The following is a 14,760-nucleotide window of genomic DNA, read 5'->3' on the forward strand; positions in this document are numbered from 1 at the left end:
TAAGTAGTCCTTAGGTAACCACATTTTAAATATGCATTTCCTGTGGCTTTAAGATCCTTAAAAAGAAAGAGAGAAAAATCTTTAAAGGAAGAAGGAAGACAAACAAACTAATATTTAATCTCATTCTGATTTCTACCAAAGCACTGCTACCGGCATAAAGGGCTAGCTAGGGCTGTACACAGCTCTAAGCTTCTTGTGAGATGCATGCAAAAATATATTTGCATCACCCCTGTCATATGCCAGGCACTAAGTGCTGAGTATTCAGTGGTAAATGAAGCAAATACAAATTGATTAAATATGAGGATGGATAGATAATATGTACACAAGCAAGTATATAACTACAAATTGTGGGAAATGCCATGAGAATATAATATGGGGGACTGTTTTTAGATTGATCATACAAAGACAGAGAATAGAACATTAAAGCAAGCTTAAAATTTCTCTAAAAATCTAACTATTCAGTTTTCAAAATTACATAATTGCCATACAAACCTGCTTTTCTCAAGGTTCTCTTCCTTTTTCCTTTAATTTTCCATTGTTTAGACATGAGGATTTCTATATTCTTGCAGTCACTAACTAGGTGCTCACAATATTTTTATATAATTTTTATAAATGAGCATTATACTGATAACTTATAGCCATACCCATGAAAAAAAATGTATTTTTAGCTCTAACTTTATTTTGTGAGTACCCGAACTTATATACTCAATCAAATTAATAAAAACATTCAGAGCAAAACCAACGGAATGTGAAAAATCTAAGCTCTTAGTGGCTTAAGGACTGACAATAAGAAACATCTTAAATTTTATTTCATTACAACATTTTCAGTAGCACTCCTACTTCACTGTCAGTAACCCAATATGATATAGTTCCATACTAAGTAACAAACTATGTTATTTAATAAGTCAGGTCATCAAAGTCAATAGCCCATTTTATGAGACACCTGTGTTCACAGTAGCCACCAAAATAACACACAAACTCAAATATTTGTTCTCAGTATAAAAATCAAAGAGCCTAGAAAAGTACATACAATCTATGAAAGGAATACTTAATACTATGGAACTGAAATATTAACTATATGCAAAGGTCTTAAAATGTATATAAGCTTGCTGCATAGACATTTGACATTTAAGTAGTGCCAATTTACATATGTATCTTGGGTAGGGTTACTTTATCACATCTCTTTTAGATTATTTGGAAAAACTCACACTGATGAATCCGTACGTTAGCAAATACAAATCACTGGCGAGAATACAGTGTTGTTATGATTACAATTAGTGGAATAATTTCAGTAACTCATTTTGGGAGTAGACAGTAACTTACCTGAAATGTAGATGACCTTTTGATCACTTCTTTGACCAAGGGAATTGGTAACTTTACAGACATAAACACCAGAATAATTGAAAGTCAATGGATAGACAAAATGAAGAGTATTGTCTGAAGCCAATAAACCATCAGGCCACTGTCCATCCAACCTAGATTTTAAAAAGGATGAAATTATTTTAAATATCTTCAGACTTTATTCACTGACAGCTATTTACACAAGATGTACACTTTTAAGATGTTAGTGAAAGAACTGGCATTTTTTAGGTAAAATTCACTGTGAAATGGAAGTATATGATACAAATTTTCACTTCAATAAAAATGAACTGAAAAATCCATTAAGAATATCCATTCCTTCAAAAAAAAGAATACCCATTCTTTCAAAATACCAACAGACATAAGTGCCAAGTAGGCCAACATATTAGAATGGAAGGCAAGGAAAGAAAAAAATTATGTGATTTTAAAGAATTACATTCAGAAAACTGGAAAATTAGAAAAATATATTATCTGAAGACATGCAGTTTCAGAAGAATTAAAAATAATTCTCAGTACATCAGTGAATTCATAATATACCTATAAATTTCTTACTGAAAAGCCATCTCATTTAAGTACATGATAATGTCTTGGCACCTTTTGCAGCATACTTAAAGAGCACCAATTCACACTGAGAAAATCTATACTGTGCCCCATTCAAAGACGATTAGTTTCTAAAGCATCAAAAAAGGGTCTTCATATAAAATCATCTCATTTGTAAGGTGGGCATCTGTGACAGTAAAAACCAAGGTACCATTTGCCATCAATAATAACTTTTTTAAAATGGTGTCTATACTAACTTGGCTAAGAGGTCCTATCTAGTGTATACATTACTATAAACCACAACAGGAATAAAAGCCTATGACAATTCTAAAGCCATTCATTGCAATGGAACTAAGTATACTGTTATATTTCATACTGGCAACCTTAGGGTACCAAAAAGCACACCAAGATGTATTTATTTTGAATTTATTTCTAAAGCCCATGAGTTATTTTTTAAGAGGACAAAAAGTCAAGTAAACCACTCAAATATTATGGTTTGAGCTAAGCAGATTTTAAAAAGGTTCATTTATTCATTCACTCAGCCATCCATTATTTAATTACTAGGAGCTTAATATTAACCATACTCTGCTCTGCTGGTTTGCTGAAATACAGAAGTAAATAAGATTTGGTCCCTGCTATAAATGATCTAAATACACAGAAGACTGACAAGTAATTACAAAGAGAATAAGAACAAAAAATAAGAAGAAGGTAGAAGGAAACAGAACCAACAGTGGACAATATGAGGAATGATTTTGTTCTGCAAATCCAATGGTAGTAGGTAGAAGAACAGTCAATAAAATATTTTACAGTGCAGGAACTTTAATTTAGCATTGGAGAAAAAAGGCAATATTCTTACATGGTTTAAAAAAACAAAAACACTCAACCTTCTTCTACAAGAACTCTGAAAAGAACATTCGTACAAGCATCAGCTTTCAAAAGGTGAACTTCTAGGAGGATGAGAGTAAATACAGAGTATATAGAAATACCAATTATCTCTCTGCACCTTGATGCCCAAATTCTATTTTCTTTAATTGTGAGAAATATAAAAATGGCTTATAATCCCTTAAAGTTGCTTATTCAAATAAGCCATGGTCAGAAAAATCCATCACATTAAACTCACACCAAATGACATGCAAAGCACTTCTATACTATTTTACATATGTTAACCTTGTTTATATTCATTGTCTCTACCCTCACAACTCTATGATGTACTATTATCAGTGAAGAAACAAAGAATTAGAGAGATTAGATGTCTTACTCAAAAAGGCATCTCCAAGTACAAATACAAGGAAGGGAACTCAGAATTGTATGACTTTTAGAAATAATCTACCACACATAACCAATGACTTCTTTCCACTTTTCAGAAAATGTAAATGAAAAAAACTTTCTCTACTTTATAAACTTTAAAATTAGGTCAACAGATTGACCTAATATACTGTTTCCTTGTTCCCACAATATCTCAAATAAAACAAGAGTAAAGGAATTAAAAGCTATTAAAAAGGCACAAGGATCAAGAGAACAGGACGCAGAATTCATCAGACAAGACGTTTCAACAAACTTTTAGAAGACAGAAAAACCAATGGAAAAAACAATATACGCTTTAAGTCACTGTTTCTCAATCAAGAATGATTTTGTCTCCAGGGGACAACTGACAAGTCTGGAGACATTTTTGATTTTCACAATGGGGAGGTGGGTATGAGGCCAAGGAGGCTGTTAAACATCCTGCAATTCACAGGATTGCTTCCCACAACAAAGATTTATCCAGCTCAAAATGTTAACAGCGCCAAGGATGAGAAGCTCCATTTTGGGCTGAAGAAGTGCTTCCAAGCGTAAACGACTTTGGTCCAAGGAACCCAAGATTTGGAGTCTGACTCACTGTACTACTACAGAAAGCCGGAGTGAAGCAAAGGGCTAGGATTATGGACATCAGCTGAAAGTTGAAAAAACAGACTCCTTTCAACTCTGTACAAGATACTAGGCATTTATGTTTTAGAAAGAAGGATGAAGGTTAATAAACTGAATGGCCACAGAAAAAGACTTTCACTCTTCCTGAATGACATCTGAAGCTTCCCCAGGGAAATAACTCTTAACTGATCACTCTAAATGGAATCTATTAATGAGTAATCCCCACTACAAAGACAGAATTTCCAGTGAGGATTTTATTTTCTTTTAATGCATCACTGTGAAATGATTGGACAACTGAGAAAATGAAGGAATATCTACAAAATTAAAAACCAAAGAAAAAACAAAAGAACTTGAAGGAGACAATAAGAAGCAGTAAAAACTCTCTGAAGAGGAAATAAACTTTAGTAAGGTGCTTCTAGGAAGAAGCAAGACACTACAGCCATAAAATAAGAAAAAAATGCCATAAAATGAAAGAGAAATAAGAAAACGCTCTTAGAAATAAAAAATGTGGGGGTGCCTGGGTAGCTCAATCATTAAGTGTGTCAACTCTTGATTTCGACTCACATCATGATCTCGGTGTCCTGGGACCAGGGCTCTCCACTCTGCAGGCGTGTACATGAGTATTCTCTCTCCCCCTCTCCCTTCCCTCTCTCTCTCCCCCTCTCCCTCTGCCTTCCGTCTCTAATAAATCTTTAAAAAAAATGAAAAAAAAAGTATGCCTCCAAAATGTTTTAAATCAATTAAGTCAATGAGGGGAAAAAGTGAAGGAAATTTCCTAGGTAGAACAAAAAAACTGAACAATAAGAAAGGTCTAGTAGAAGCAAATTTAAAAAAGGGGAAATGATCAAAAAAATGAAAAAAAAAAACTATACACAGTTGAAAGATTCAGGTCTCAAGACTAAAGGGGAGCCCCAAATACTGAAAAATATAAATGAAAACCTTAGTATAACAGTTTGAAATTTCACAGATAAAGAGAATTAAGGATATTCTTTGAGACTAAGAATTATTAGCCTCAGGGAAAACAAAGATTTTAGACAAAATAAAACAATTCTAGTATACTATACTGTCAATAAATAATATTTATGTGTCATAGGGAGACATTGATTATAGAGTTTAACTAAAAGTGGCTTAATTTCATTAGGACTTATTATGGTTAGAATATGTATATCGGTATGTTTGTGTTTGAAGGGGTAGATATAAAATTAAATTTTCATCTGTTATAGTAAGAAGTCAACATTATAGTATTAAGAAGTAACAATTTAAGACCAATGGTGGTTAACTACCAGAGGAATTGCTAAAATGGCTAAAAACTAGTCTCTTAAGAACAAAACTGCAGGGGTAGGAAGGTAGGGAAGAGGTGGGACAGGAGAACACTCATCCTTAATTTAACTTTCAGCCATTACAATCATCATGTATTACACTGATTAAAAATAAATATGTATTTAAGAATAATTTTCACTTTTAAATAATTTATCTTTAGAAGTATCTGACATTATTACCTGCTCCACACAGATTTGAAGGGTGGTGGATTTGCATCAGCATTACACTTGAGATTAACACCTTTTCTTCCTACAAACCAATTCCCATCATAGCCTGTTACTGAAACCTCTGGAGCATCTATAAAATAAATGAATAAAAGTACAAATTACCCTTTGCTAATGATTAATGCAATATATAATGACAAAGCATTAACATGATGACTAAACTTCAGAAGAATAGAAATCATTTTTCCTCCTGTCAAAACACATAACCAGTGTGGAAGACAGTAGTCAATAAATATTTGTTGACCGAAAGAATGAGTGCATGAATGGACAATGAGTACCCACACACCAGACAACTATAATCATGTACAGCTGTAGTTATTATGAACACTGAATGTAAGGATATTCACAAACCTACATCACCAAGAACAAAGTATGAGTCCCATTATGAAAAATGTAAACTTATGAACAGTGGAAATACATTATATTACTTAATTTGGTAAGATGTGGCATTGGTACCTATACCAAGTCACCATATAAAACTATCTTTAAAGAAATGTTTAATCTGAAAGAAAATACCCCCTAAAAGATACAAAGTCAATTACAGAGATTAGATTTCCTGTGTTATAATTAATAGTCTACGGGTAAGTAGAGATGTGACACAAACTTTCTATGGATATAATTACAATTAAAGTTAAATTATCTGTGGCCTCAACTGTCGTAAAACATGAAATTTCATCCATCAATGCACCCAAACATCTTTTGGTAAATCACAATATAATTAGTTAAATAAGCAATTATCCCTTTCTACCAGCAATAGAAATTTATGCCTTCAAACTATACAATCCAATACAAATCATTCATTCAACCATCATATTGTTTAACTCCTAGTAAATGGCAGGCACTGTTTTAAGCATTTGGTATACATACAAACTCTGTATTCATAAAATTTATTTTCTAATAGTTTTTAATAAGGAAGAGAAAATCTTAAAAGCTAAAACCTGTTATGAAAGCCAAGAAGGAAAAGAATAGGATGATATAGAGCAGATAAGAAGGGCCTAATTTAGACTGGGGGTGAGGCTGAGGAAGGTCATAAAGGTTTAAAGATGAGTTACAGAATAAACTAGGTAAATAGTACATGACCAGATGGGGAAGTCAGAGAAAGACCAGGTCCGTTTAATTCTGTCAGGGAAGCTTGATCTGTTGTCAAGCAAGGTTTACAAAAATTTTTTAAAAAGTGCAAAAAATTAAACTTTTCCTAAGGTATAATTACCTTGTAATTTTAAGAAATGACTGCCTCATAAATACCAAGAATTAACATTTTTGTAACACACAATTGGTACTAAAAATGTTGCTGAAACAACAGTACAGATATCTGTGAGTCTAATTTCTTTTACTAGAAGGAGGGAACAGGTACTAAAAGTAAGGCATCCCAAAGAATACCTCCAAATTTTGAGATCTGAATTTTGGATATAAGAGTTTATCTCTGAGGATCCCTGGGTGGCGCAGCGGTTTAGCGCCTGCCTTTGGCCCAGGGCGCGATCCTGGAGACCCGGGATCGAATCCCACGTCGGGCTCCCGGTACATGGAGCCTGCTTCTCCCTCTGCCTATGTCTCTGCCTCTCTCTCTCTCTTTCTCTCTGTGACTATCATAAATAAAAAAATTTAAAAAAAATTTAACGTCTGCAAAATCCCTTAAAAAAAAAAAAAAGAGTTTATCTCCTTAAATGTTGTTTACATGTTTTATAGGTCCCAATTAAAAAGAGGAAAAAAACCATGATTACTCTAAGAACACTTTAGGAGCAAGCCAATAAATCTAAGCCATAATTATGTAAGTCTTATATTAAAAGAAATATTGTATACATTAAGGATTGCATTCAAGTAAACAACCAAAAAAGCATAATGTACATAATACAAATTGAAAATTTCAGTCATGAGATATAAGGAAGGACAATATATATATGAGGAAAAGATTAATAGTACTTACAATTGGGATCTGAATTTTACAAGAAAAAGGAAAAAGTTAAGAGTCTGTGAAAGTAAGGTAGGAAAAGGAAAAAGAGACATTTTAATTGGATTCTCCAGAGAAGTGAAAAGAAGGTATCCACACTCAAGGATAAAATGGCAATAACATTCATGTAAGATAACTTCCCAAGTTCAACCCTATAAATGTTGAAAAAGATTCTTAGAATTAGCTTTAGAAACCATTATACCAAGTGTAACGAATACGTGCAATTTAAAATTCCATGTATGTCCTATCAAAAAATACATGAAGAAAACTATAATATCTCCTTTAAACACCTATTAATTTTCATATCCTTGTTATAAACAGTATCACTTTTTCTTTCTCAAAAACTGTAAATGCTACACAAACAACATAGCAACAACTGAGATAATGTACAGGAAAAAGTATACACACATACATATATACATACAAACTTTATATACAATGGAGCATCCCTAACAAAAAATAGAAATAGGAGATGGGCAAAGCTTTGAACCTTATCTACAATGGTTATTATCCTAACGATGTCTTTAAAATATTGTCTTACAATATGAGAATCTTACAATGCGATCAATAAAATCAGATGAAAAACAGCATTGGAAAAACAATTATTTTCAAACTAAAATGCATCTAAGCAGTAAAAAATTCTTACTGAAAACATCATGGATAGCATCAATAGAACTGAATCATAGCTAAATTAATCAAACTGGAAAAGTAGTTGTTTGTCTCTAAGTATTGCACATTTTGAGGTATAAATTACCACAATCTGTTTAAGTCCAGCCTATTTTCAAGGTCTAAAAAAGAGTAAGTCTAAATCATTTTAAGTTGGAGAGCAACTTTAAAGTCACTATCCATTCTTTACAAATAAAAAATATTTCAGTTAAATGAAATTTCCATGAAGATATTTTTAAAAATTAAGAAAGAAAATGTCAACAAGGAAAAGCTGTAAGAATATACGAATACTAAATATTCAAACTAACAAGTTGGACACAGAATTATGTCGAAGCAAGAAAATTAAAATGCATATGTTTATAAAGCAAATGTTATCATTTACTTACACTGTATATCTAATATGAAAGAATATCGGATGTCCTTTTCCAAGGCTGGATGTTTTACAACACAAGTAATCCGCCTTCCTCTAGCAAATCTGGTTGGAAACACCTTGTACTGGCTGACAATTGTTGCGGTTTCATTTGGAAAAGAAGTTGTAGTGGATTCCATTTCACCAAGATCACCTTCCCAGTCAATATGTGCAACTGGTTTCCCCGTGGCTGCGATACAGATGGCTGCTACCGTTTCATTTCCTCCATCAATTAAAGAATCTGGCCCTTTAATCAGGCTCACAGTGGGTTCAACTGTTTAAAATTTAAAAAATAATTAGTTACATTTCAAAAAATAACATATTACACCTTTCCAAACCCTATCTAGCCATATTTCATAAACTTAGGGGCAAATGCATGTAAAAACTACATACACACACACTTTTAAGTAATGCCAACACCCACTGGATTCTTGGAAGAAGAGAAGAACATCATGAGCCAAGACAAACAAGAATTTCAGTAAGACTTGAAAACCTCGAAGACTATTCTCCCTAGAAGAGATATATTTTTCTTTACAGCAACTGATGAGTACTCCCCAAAGTTAGTATATGAAAAATTCCTGTAAATTAGTACCATAATTTTCATTATGAGACTTTAAGTATTACTTTGAAAGAGGAAAAGATACAGTTTTAAGACACAGTGCTTCATTTTGCAGCAAAAATGTTTACAGAAAATATAAATTAGGTTACCAGTATGGAACCTATACTGTTAAAATGTAATGTCAATAATAGTTACATCTACTAGAATGTGTATCCCATTACCTTTTTCTAATATAAGAAAGCTCTTCAGCAGGTGAAAGTAACCTTAATGTTTAGACCCTTTCAATCTACTTTAATATATCCTAGCTATCTCTTCACATTTTCCAACAAATTTCATGTGCTTCTTTCTGCAAAAATTCCTTAGTCTCACCTCATGAATTATTTATCTCAAGCTTATAGTTTCTCTGTATATTAAGTTTTTATCTCAATTATTTTATTCATTTCCCAAATTTTCAACTAGTTCTTTCAATACCATCTTTCTTGATTTGTATCTACCTATTTTTGTTTCATAATTTACTCAAGAGATATTATTTTTAATTATTGTACTGTTGTTTATTTACCATTGGACACTGGTGCTATTTCCTGTTTAGTATAAACAATTTTATAAGAAACATGAATTCTCATTCATGTATCTTTGTATATTTGTGCAGGTGTTTTTCTAGTTTGTCCTTTGTAGTGAAATTGCTACTACGATTTTTATTTTCAACTTTACCAGATAATGTCAAGAAGATTTCCTAAGTACCAATTTACTCCAAATCCTAGAGTTCCTATTGGTCCAGAGACTCATCACACTTGATATTGCCTTACTTCTCAATGTCTGTCCCTCTTGTATGTATATAAGGGCAGATCACTGAGACCGTATTTTTAACTTCTATTATGAATGATGTTAAAGGTCTTTCCACGTTTACAGTCCATTTGGAATTCCTTCTTCTGCAAAATGTCTATTAAAGCCAATTGCTTTTTCTTATTGATTTGGAAAGAGAGTCCTTTTTTGGTTATATGTGGTAAAAATATCCTCTACCAGTTTAAAGCTTGTCTTTTTGCCCTATGGCATGTTTTAATGAGCAGAAGTTTTTAATTCAAATGTACTAAAACTTATCAGTCTTTAATTTCCCTTTTATGGTTAACTGCTTTTATACACTAAAAATGACTTCTCTACTTCAAGGCCAATTACTATGTGATTTTTTTTTATAGTTTCTTGTTCTCTGCAGAACTTTTATAGACTGACTTATCTCTTCAAATGTTAAACGATATTGTTTAATAGTCTCTGTCTGATAATTCCAACATCCTATAACTTTGCAGGTCAGTTTCTTTTGTCTTATTTGTGTCAGCTGCTGCTTGTGGGATCTTCTTTACTTGTATACCTACCTGCCTATTCAAGGAGACTACTATAATGCCTGTTTGGATAATTAAGGTAGAAATAATCTGAGGTCTAGAGTAAAGGAACTGTTCCTCCAGAAAATATCTGAGTTTTCTTCTGTCAAACTCTTAAAATCACTTATCAGGCCAGGATCTCCTGAATTTAGGATCAAATCACTCAGGTCATTATAAACCTATAAGTCTATAAGTAGGCTGGTTTACTTCTAGTTTTCTACTATTCTGAAAATGTAAGCCTTTGGATACCAGGTGAATAAGATAAGGGATATTAGACATCCCATCTTGAGTAGAACCACATTTACAAATTTATGTCTCTCTTCTCAAGGAGCTCAAGATTGTAGCTTAGCATTGTCAGGTGTTTCTTCTGAATTATCAAGTCTCCAGGTTGAATGCAACTTTCAGTGCAAGGCTTATTTCTATTTTCATCTTCTCCTAGATTTTGATCTACTTGTATTTCTCACTATGTTCTTACTTCTTTGAAGGTTTCAATGGTATATTTTACCCCTATGGAAGAGTTGGTCTGAATAAATTATGCCATCGTTAATAGAAGCTTTTATCTTTGAGGAACCTAAAAATTTGTTTTAAAGTCAATTTTAAGTTACAGTATCTGTTTTTTCTAAAGATAATCAATCTCCTGGTTGTAGACTTTACTGGCTTTCTAAAGTTACTTTCCTCATATACCTCAATGTTTTAGTTTCTCTGGCCCCTTCCTTGTCTAGTAGTTTTGCTGCTGCTTCCTCTTTGCTACCAGTTCTCTACATACTCTGAATGGAGGGAACATAGTTTTCCCTGCCCTGTGTGATTGTTGGATAGATCTACTACTTTCTCCTGGTTCTTTCCCCAACCTCAAAAGTTTCCTCTCCCATGGACACAGAGCAGTTCTAACCCAAAGACTTCAGAGCGCCCTTCCGTAGATGTCTAAAGCACACACTCACTCTCTGATGCTCTCTGCTTTCCAGTATTCTGCTGGAAAGTATTTTGCTCCACAAATCCTAATCACTTATCCTCCCTGAATTCCAGTGTGTCTCTTTTACTTCCTGAGACCATCATTCTCCACTTCAATCCTTGTCACTGAGTGGTAGCCTGGAAACTGCCTCAGGAGGAAGCAAGAACTTTGGTGTCCTTTTTTCAGGGATAATTCTACACTGCCTATTGTCCAATGACTAAAAACGGTTTTTTATTTGCCTGCTTTCTGGTTCTTAAAAAAAGGGAAAATCCAGTCCCTGTTATTCCATCATACATAGCAATGGAAGTCTATTTTTTAATGGCAAAAGCAGTATTTCTAAAAATTGAGAACACACACAGAAAAATTATCCACAACTACAATATCCTAATGCAGTTATTACCATCTTTTCTTACTAGTTTCTATATGGATGTAATAATCATGGCATACCTACAATTTTTTGTTTTCCTCAAGCAGCAATACTTCTCTTAAACATAATTTTAACAACTATATAATATCCCACCCAGTGAAGTAACCAATTGGGAAACAACTCTTCTGCTTGGGGCATTTGTTGTTAAATTTTCTCAAAGCTTTCTTGTTATGTCACATTCCCTTAATTTGAATTCTATTACCACCATTCCACTGACACTCTAATGTTACCACATAATCTACAGGCTTACTATTTTTGTTTGCCATTCTCTTTCACTAATTTGGTAGAATTTGAAACTTTGACACAGTTCTTCACATTCAGTTCTAAAAGAATTAAGTACTAATGCCTTAAGGGATCTATTCTAAGTAACGAATTGCCTTGTATGCTATACATTTAGAATACTAGCTGTGCACCATTCTTAGGAAAACTGGAAAAAAAAAAAGGTTATTTAAATCATGTTCATTCAATAAGGCTTAATTCTCATTGAGGAAAAAAACCTGCTAACGTAATCTTAAAAATTTTATCTTCTCCTGATATAAGTAGTATTACTTTGACAGAGTTTTTCTCAAAGCTCTGTCTGAGCTCTTCACCTCTTATTCTTCTAATATCTGCCCTAATAAATACTGGGTCCTGAGCCTTCAGTTACTGTTTGCATCTCCCTTAGAAACTTTTATCTTAGAAACTACCATCTAGATGATCCCTAATTTTCTTCAACTTTGAAACCAGGCTTGACTCCACAGTTTCTAACTACCTGCCTGGTATTTTTTGCCTATATATCTTCAAACTCAATAAAGTAAATGTTAATCTCATTATCTTTGCCTCCCACTCCCAACACATTTTCATTCAGACATGCCCACAGGAATTAATAGGAACATAACTTCCTCAATCACCAAGGTTCAAAATCTGTTTATGCTCAAACCTCTTGTTTCTTATAGCCAATACGTTACAAAGTTTTGAGAGCTATTCCTTTGTAATAGCTCCCTTCTTCCCTCAAGTGGCAGAAATCAGAAAATTACTTTCAAGCCTTCATGGCCTCAGGGCTGAGGGATTAGGACTTTAGGGCTGCTTCATTTCAATCCATCAAAAACACCAGACTGATCTTCATAAATCACAATTTTTATCACATTACTCCCTAAATCAAGTCTACTATGACTTAAATATCCCTCTAAGCAAGTGAGAAAGTGGTCAGAGCAGTGTTTCTCAAACTTTACTCTGCATATGAATCACTTAGAAATCCTGCTAAAATGTAGACTTATCTAAATTCAGTAAGTCTGGGAGGGGCCTAAAATTCTGTATTTCTAAATAAACTCCCAAATGATGCCAATGCTGCTGGTTCAGGAACCACTTTACACAGCAAAGGTCTGAGGGTAGAAGAAGGGAGTCAAGAAGTACATACATCACCTTATGCCAACTTGGCATTTCTAGTAATACAATGCTCAAATGCCCCATCATAATAGTCAAGTTATTGTAATGCAGTCCTACTCAACCTTTCTAGCCTTTAATTCTTGTATTTCATAGAAGTTCTCTGATCAACTAATTATTCAGTGATTCCACTATTGAGGGTTCTCAACAATGAGAGATCTCTCCCCTCCTCTCCTAGAGGACAAGTGGCAATGTCTGGAGACATTCTAAATTGTTAACTGAAAGACTGCTACTAGCACCTAGTGGGGAGAAGTCATGGATGCTGCCAAACAGTCTACAATGGACAGGACAGCTCACTACAACAAAGAATTCCAGCCTAAAATGGCAACAATACTGACACTAAAAACCACTCCACCCAAATATATGTTGTTTTCTGCCTCCCTCCACTGGCTCATTTGTTCTCCCTTTACTTATTTCCCTTCTGCTTACCCAAAATCTACCCAAAATTCAAGGACTGGCTCTACTATTTTTTCTATACAACATTTGTAGACTAGAAGTTAAACCCATCCATTCTTACAACCTACTTAAATAACACTTAAATGGTGTATCACTGCTATATAACTAGGAACTCTTGTAAAGGGGTTTAGAGATAAAGTTAAATTTTAGAGTACAGAGTTTGCAGTCTACCACGTGTTTATAAAGGAGAAAACACACACTAAACAGTATGGTAACTGCTGCAATAGATAAGCTCAAGATATAATGGCAAAAGAGCCAAAAAAAAAAAATCAAATTGCAAGGGGATATATATTTCAGCGATGGCTTATAAAAGGATGTGGTTTGATGAATAGCAGTTAAATACAAGAATGTCAGAAGAGAGAGCCAGGAGAAAAAGAGAGCAATCCAAGAAGAAAGAAAAACACATGTAGAACATAAACAGGTATTACCAGAACTGCAAATAGTTTATTACGATTATTAAATTTGTGTTGTTAGGAAAAGTGGAGCAAGAGACAGAATAGATGAAGCCAGAGACATAGGCATGGTAAAATCAAGACTAGTCTTATACCATAAACAGCCTTGAGTTTTAAACCACTGAGTATTGTCTTAAATTAGGGGAAATTACTAAAATTTAAAGCAAAACACCCTTTATTCCTAAGGGCTCCCTCTTCCACAAAGAATTATTTTCTAGCCAATGAACTTTGTTACTTTTTTTATGCTGATGGCCTGCACTTCATTTTTCAGATATTTATTTTATGCCTTGCCTTCTAATCAAAATATTTCTCAAAAGTATTGATTTCATAAACATGAGTTATATTTCCCCACAGCTGTTCAGGCAGTGTCATAAACATATAAAGTCCTCAAATATTCAATTTTATTTCTATTTTTAAGTAGTAACTCTCAATATGAAAAAATACCTGACAGAGCTGGACAAAATAGCTTTCCTGCATGTCAGACACCCTGAAATTATGCCTTTAAATATTAGGGGCTGTGTACTTGTTTGCTTTTCAGGAAGCAGACACTAAGACCAAGCGAGGAGTACAAGGGCTTTTTACTAGGGTGTAAAACCCAGAAGGAAAGTGAAGAAGGAGGGTTGAGGAGAGGGGAGCAGTAGTAGAATCTAAGTCCCCAACAGACAAACAGGTAGAGGTGGAGCAAAGACTGCTCATTAAAGGAGTCCTACTTTGGGTGGAAATGGCTATGGCTGCTATTACTCCTTAATCC

General features: G+C 33.7%; 1 protein-coding gene across 21 annotated transcripts in view; it reads right to left on the reverse strand.

Moving 5' to 3' along the window:
* Nucleotides 1–14,760, reverse strand: part of NECTIN3 (nectin cell adhesion molecule 3) — a 301,843-nt gene that overhangs the window by 245,799 nt on the left and 41,284 nt on the right. For all 21 annotated transcript variants that reach the window (XR_012024488.1, XR_012024486.1, XR_012024487.1 and 18 more), the window contains exons 3-5: nt 8,349–8,645; nt 5,304–5,421; nt 1,324–1,475 (exon numbers count right to left, since the gene is read on the reverse strand). Coding sequence is in view for 17 of the 21 variants with exons in the window: in XM_072812400.1 (XP_072668501.1) it covers nt 1,324–1,475; nt 5,304–5,421; nt 8,349–8,645 (567 nt within the window). In the remaining 4 variants the exon portion in view is untranslated. The remainder of the gene's footprint in view (nt 1–1,323; nt 1,476–5,303; nt 5,422–8,348; nt 8,646–14,760) is intronic.

Source organism: Canis lupus, chromosome 35 (assembly GCF_048164855.1).
Source record: "Canis lupus baileyi chromosome 35, mCanLup2.hap1, whole genome shotgun sequence".
Classification (NCBI taxonomy): Eukaryota; Metazoa; Chordata; class Mammalia; order Carnivora; family Canidae; genus Canis; species Canis lupus.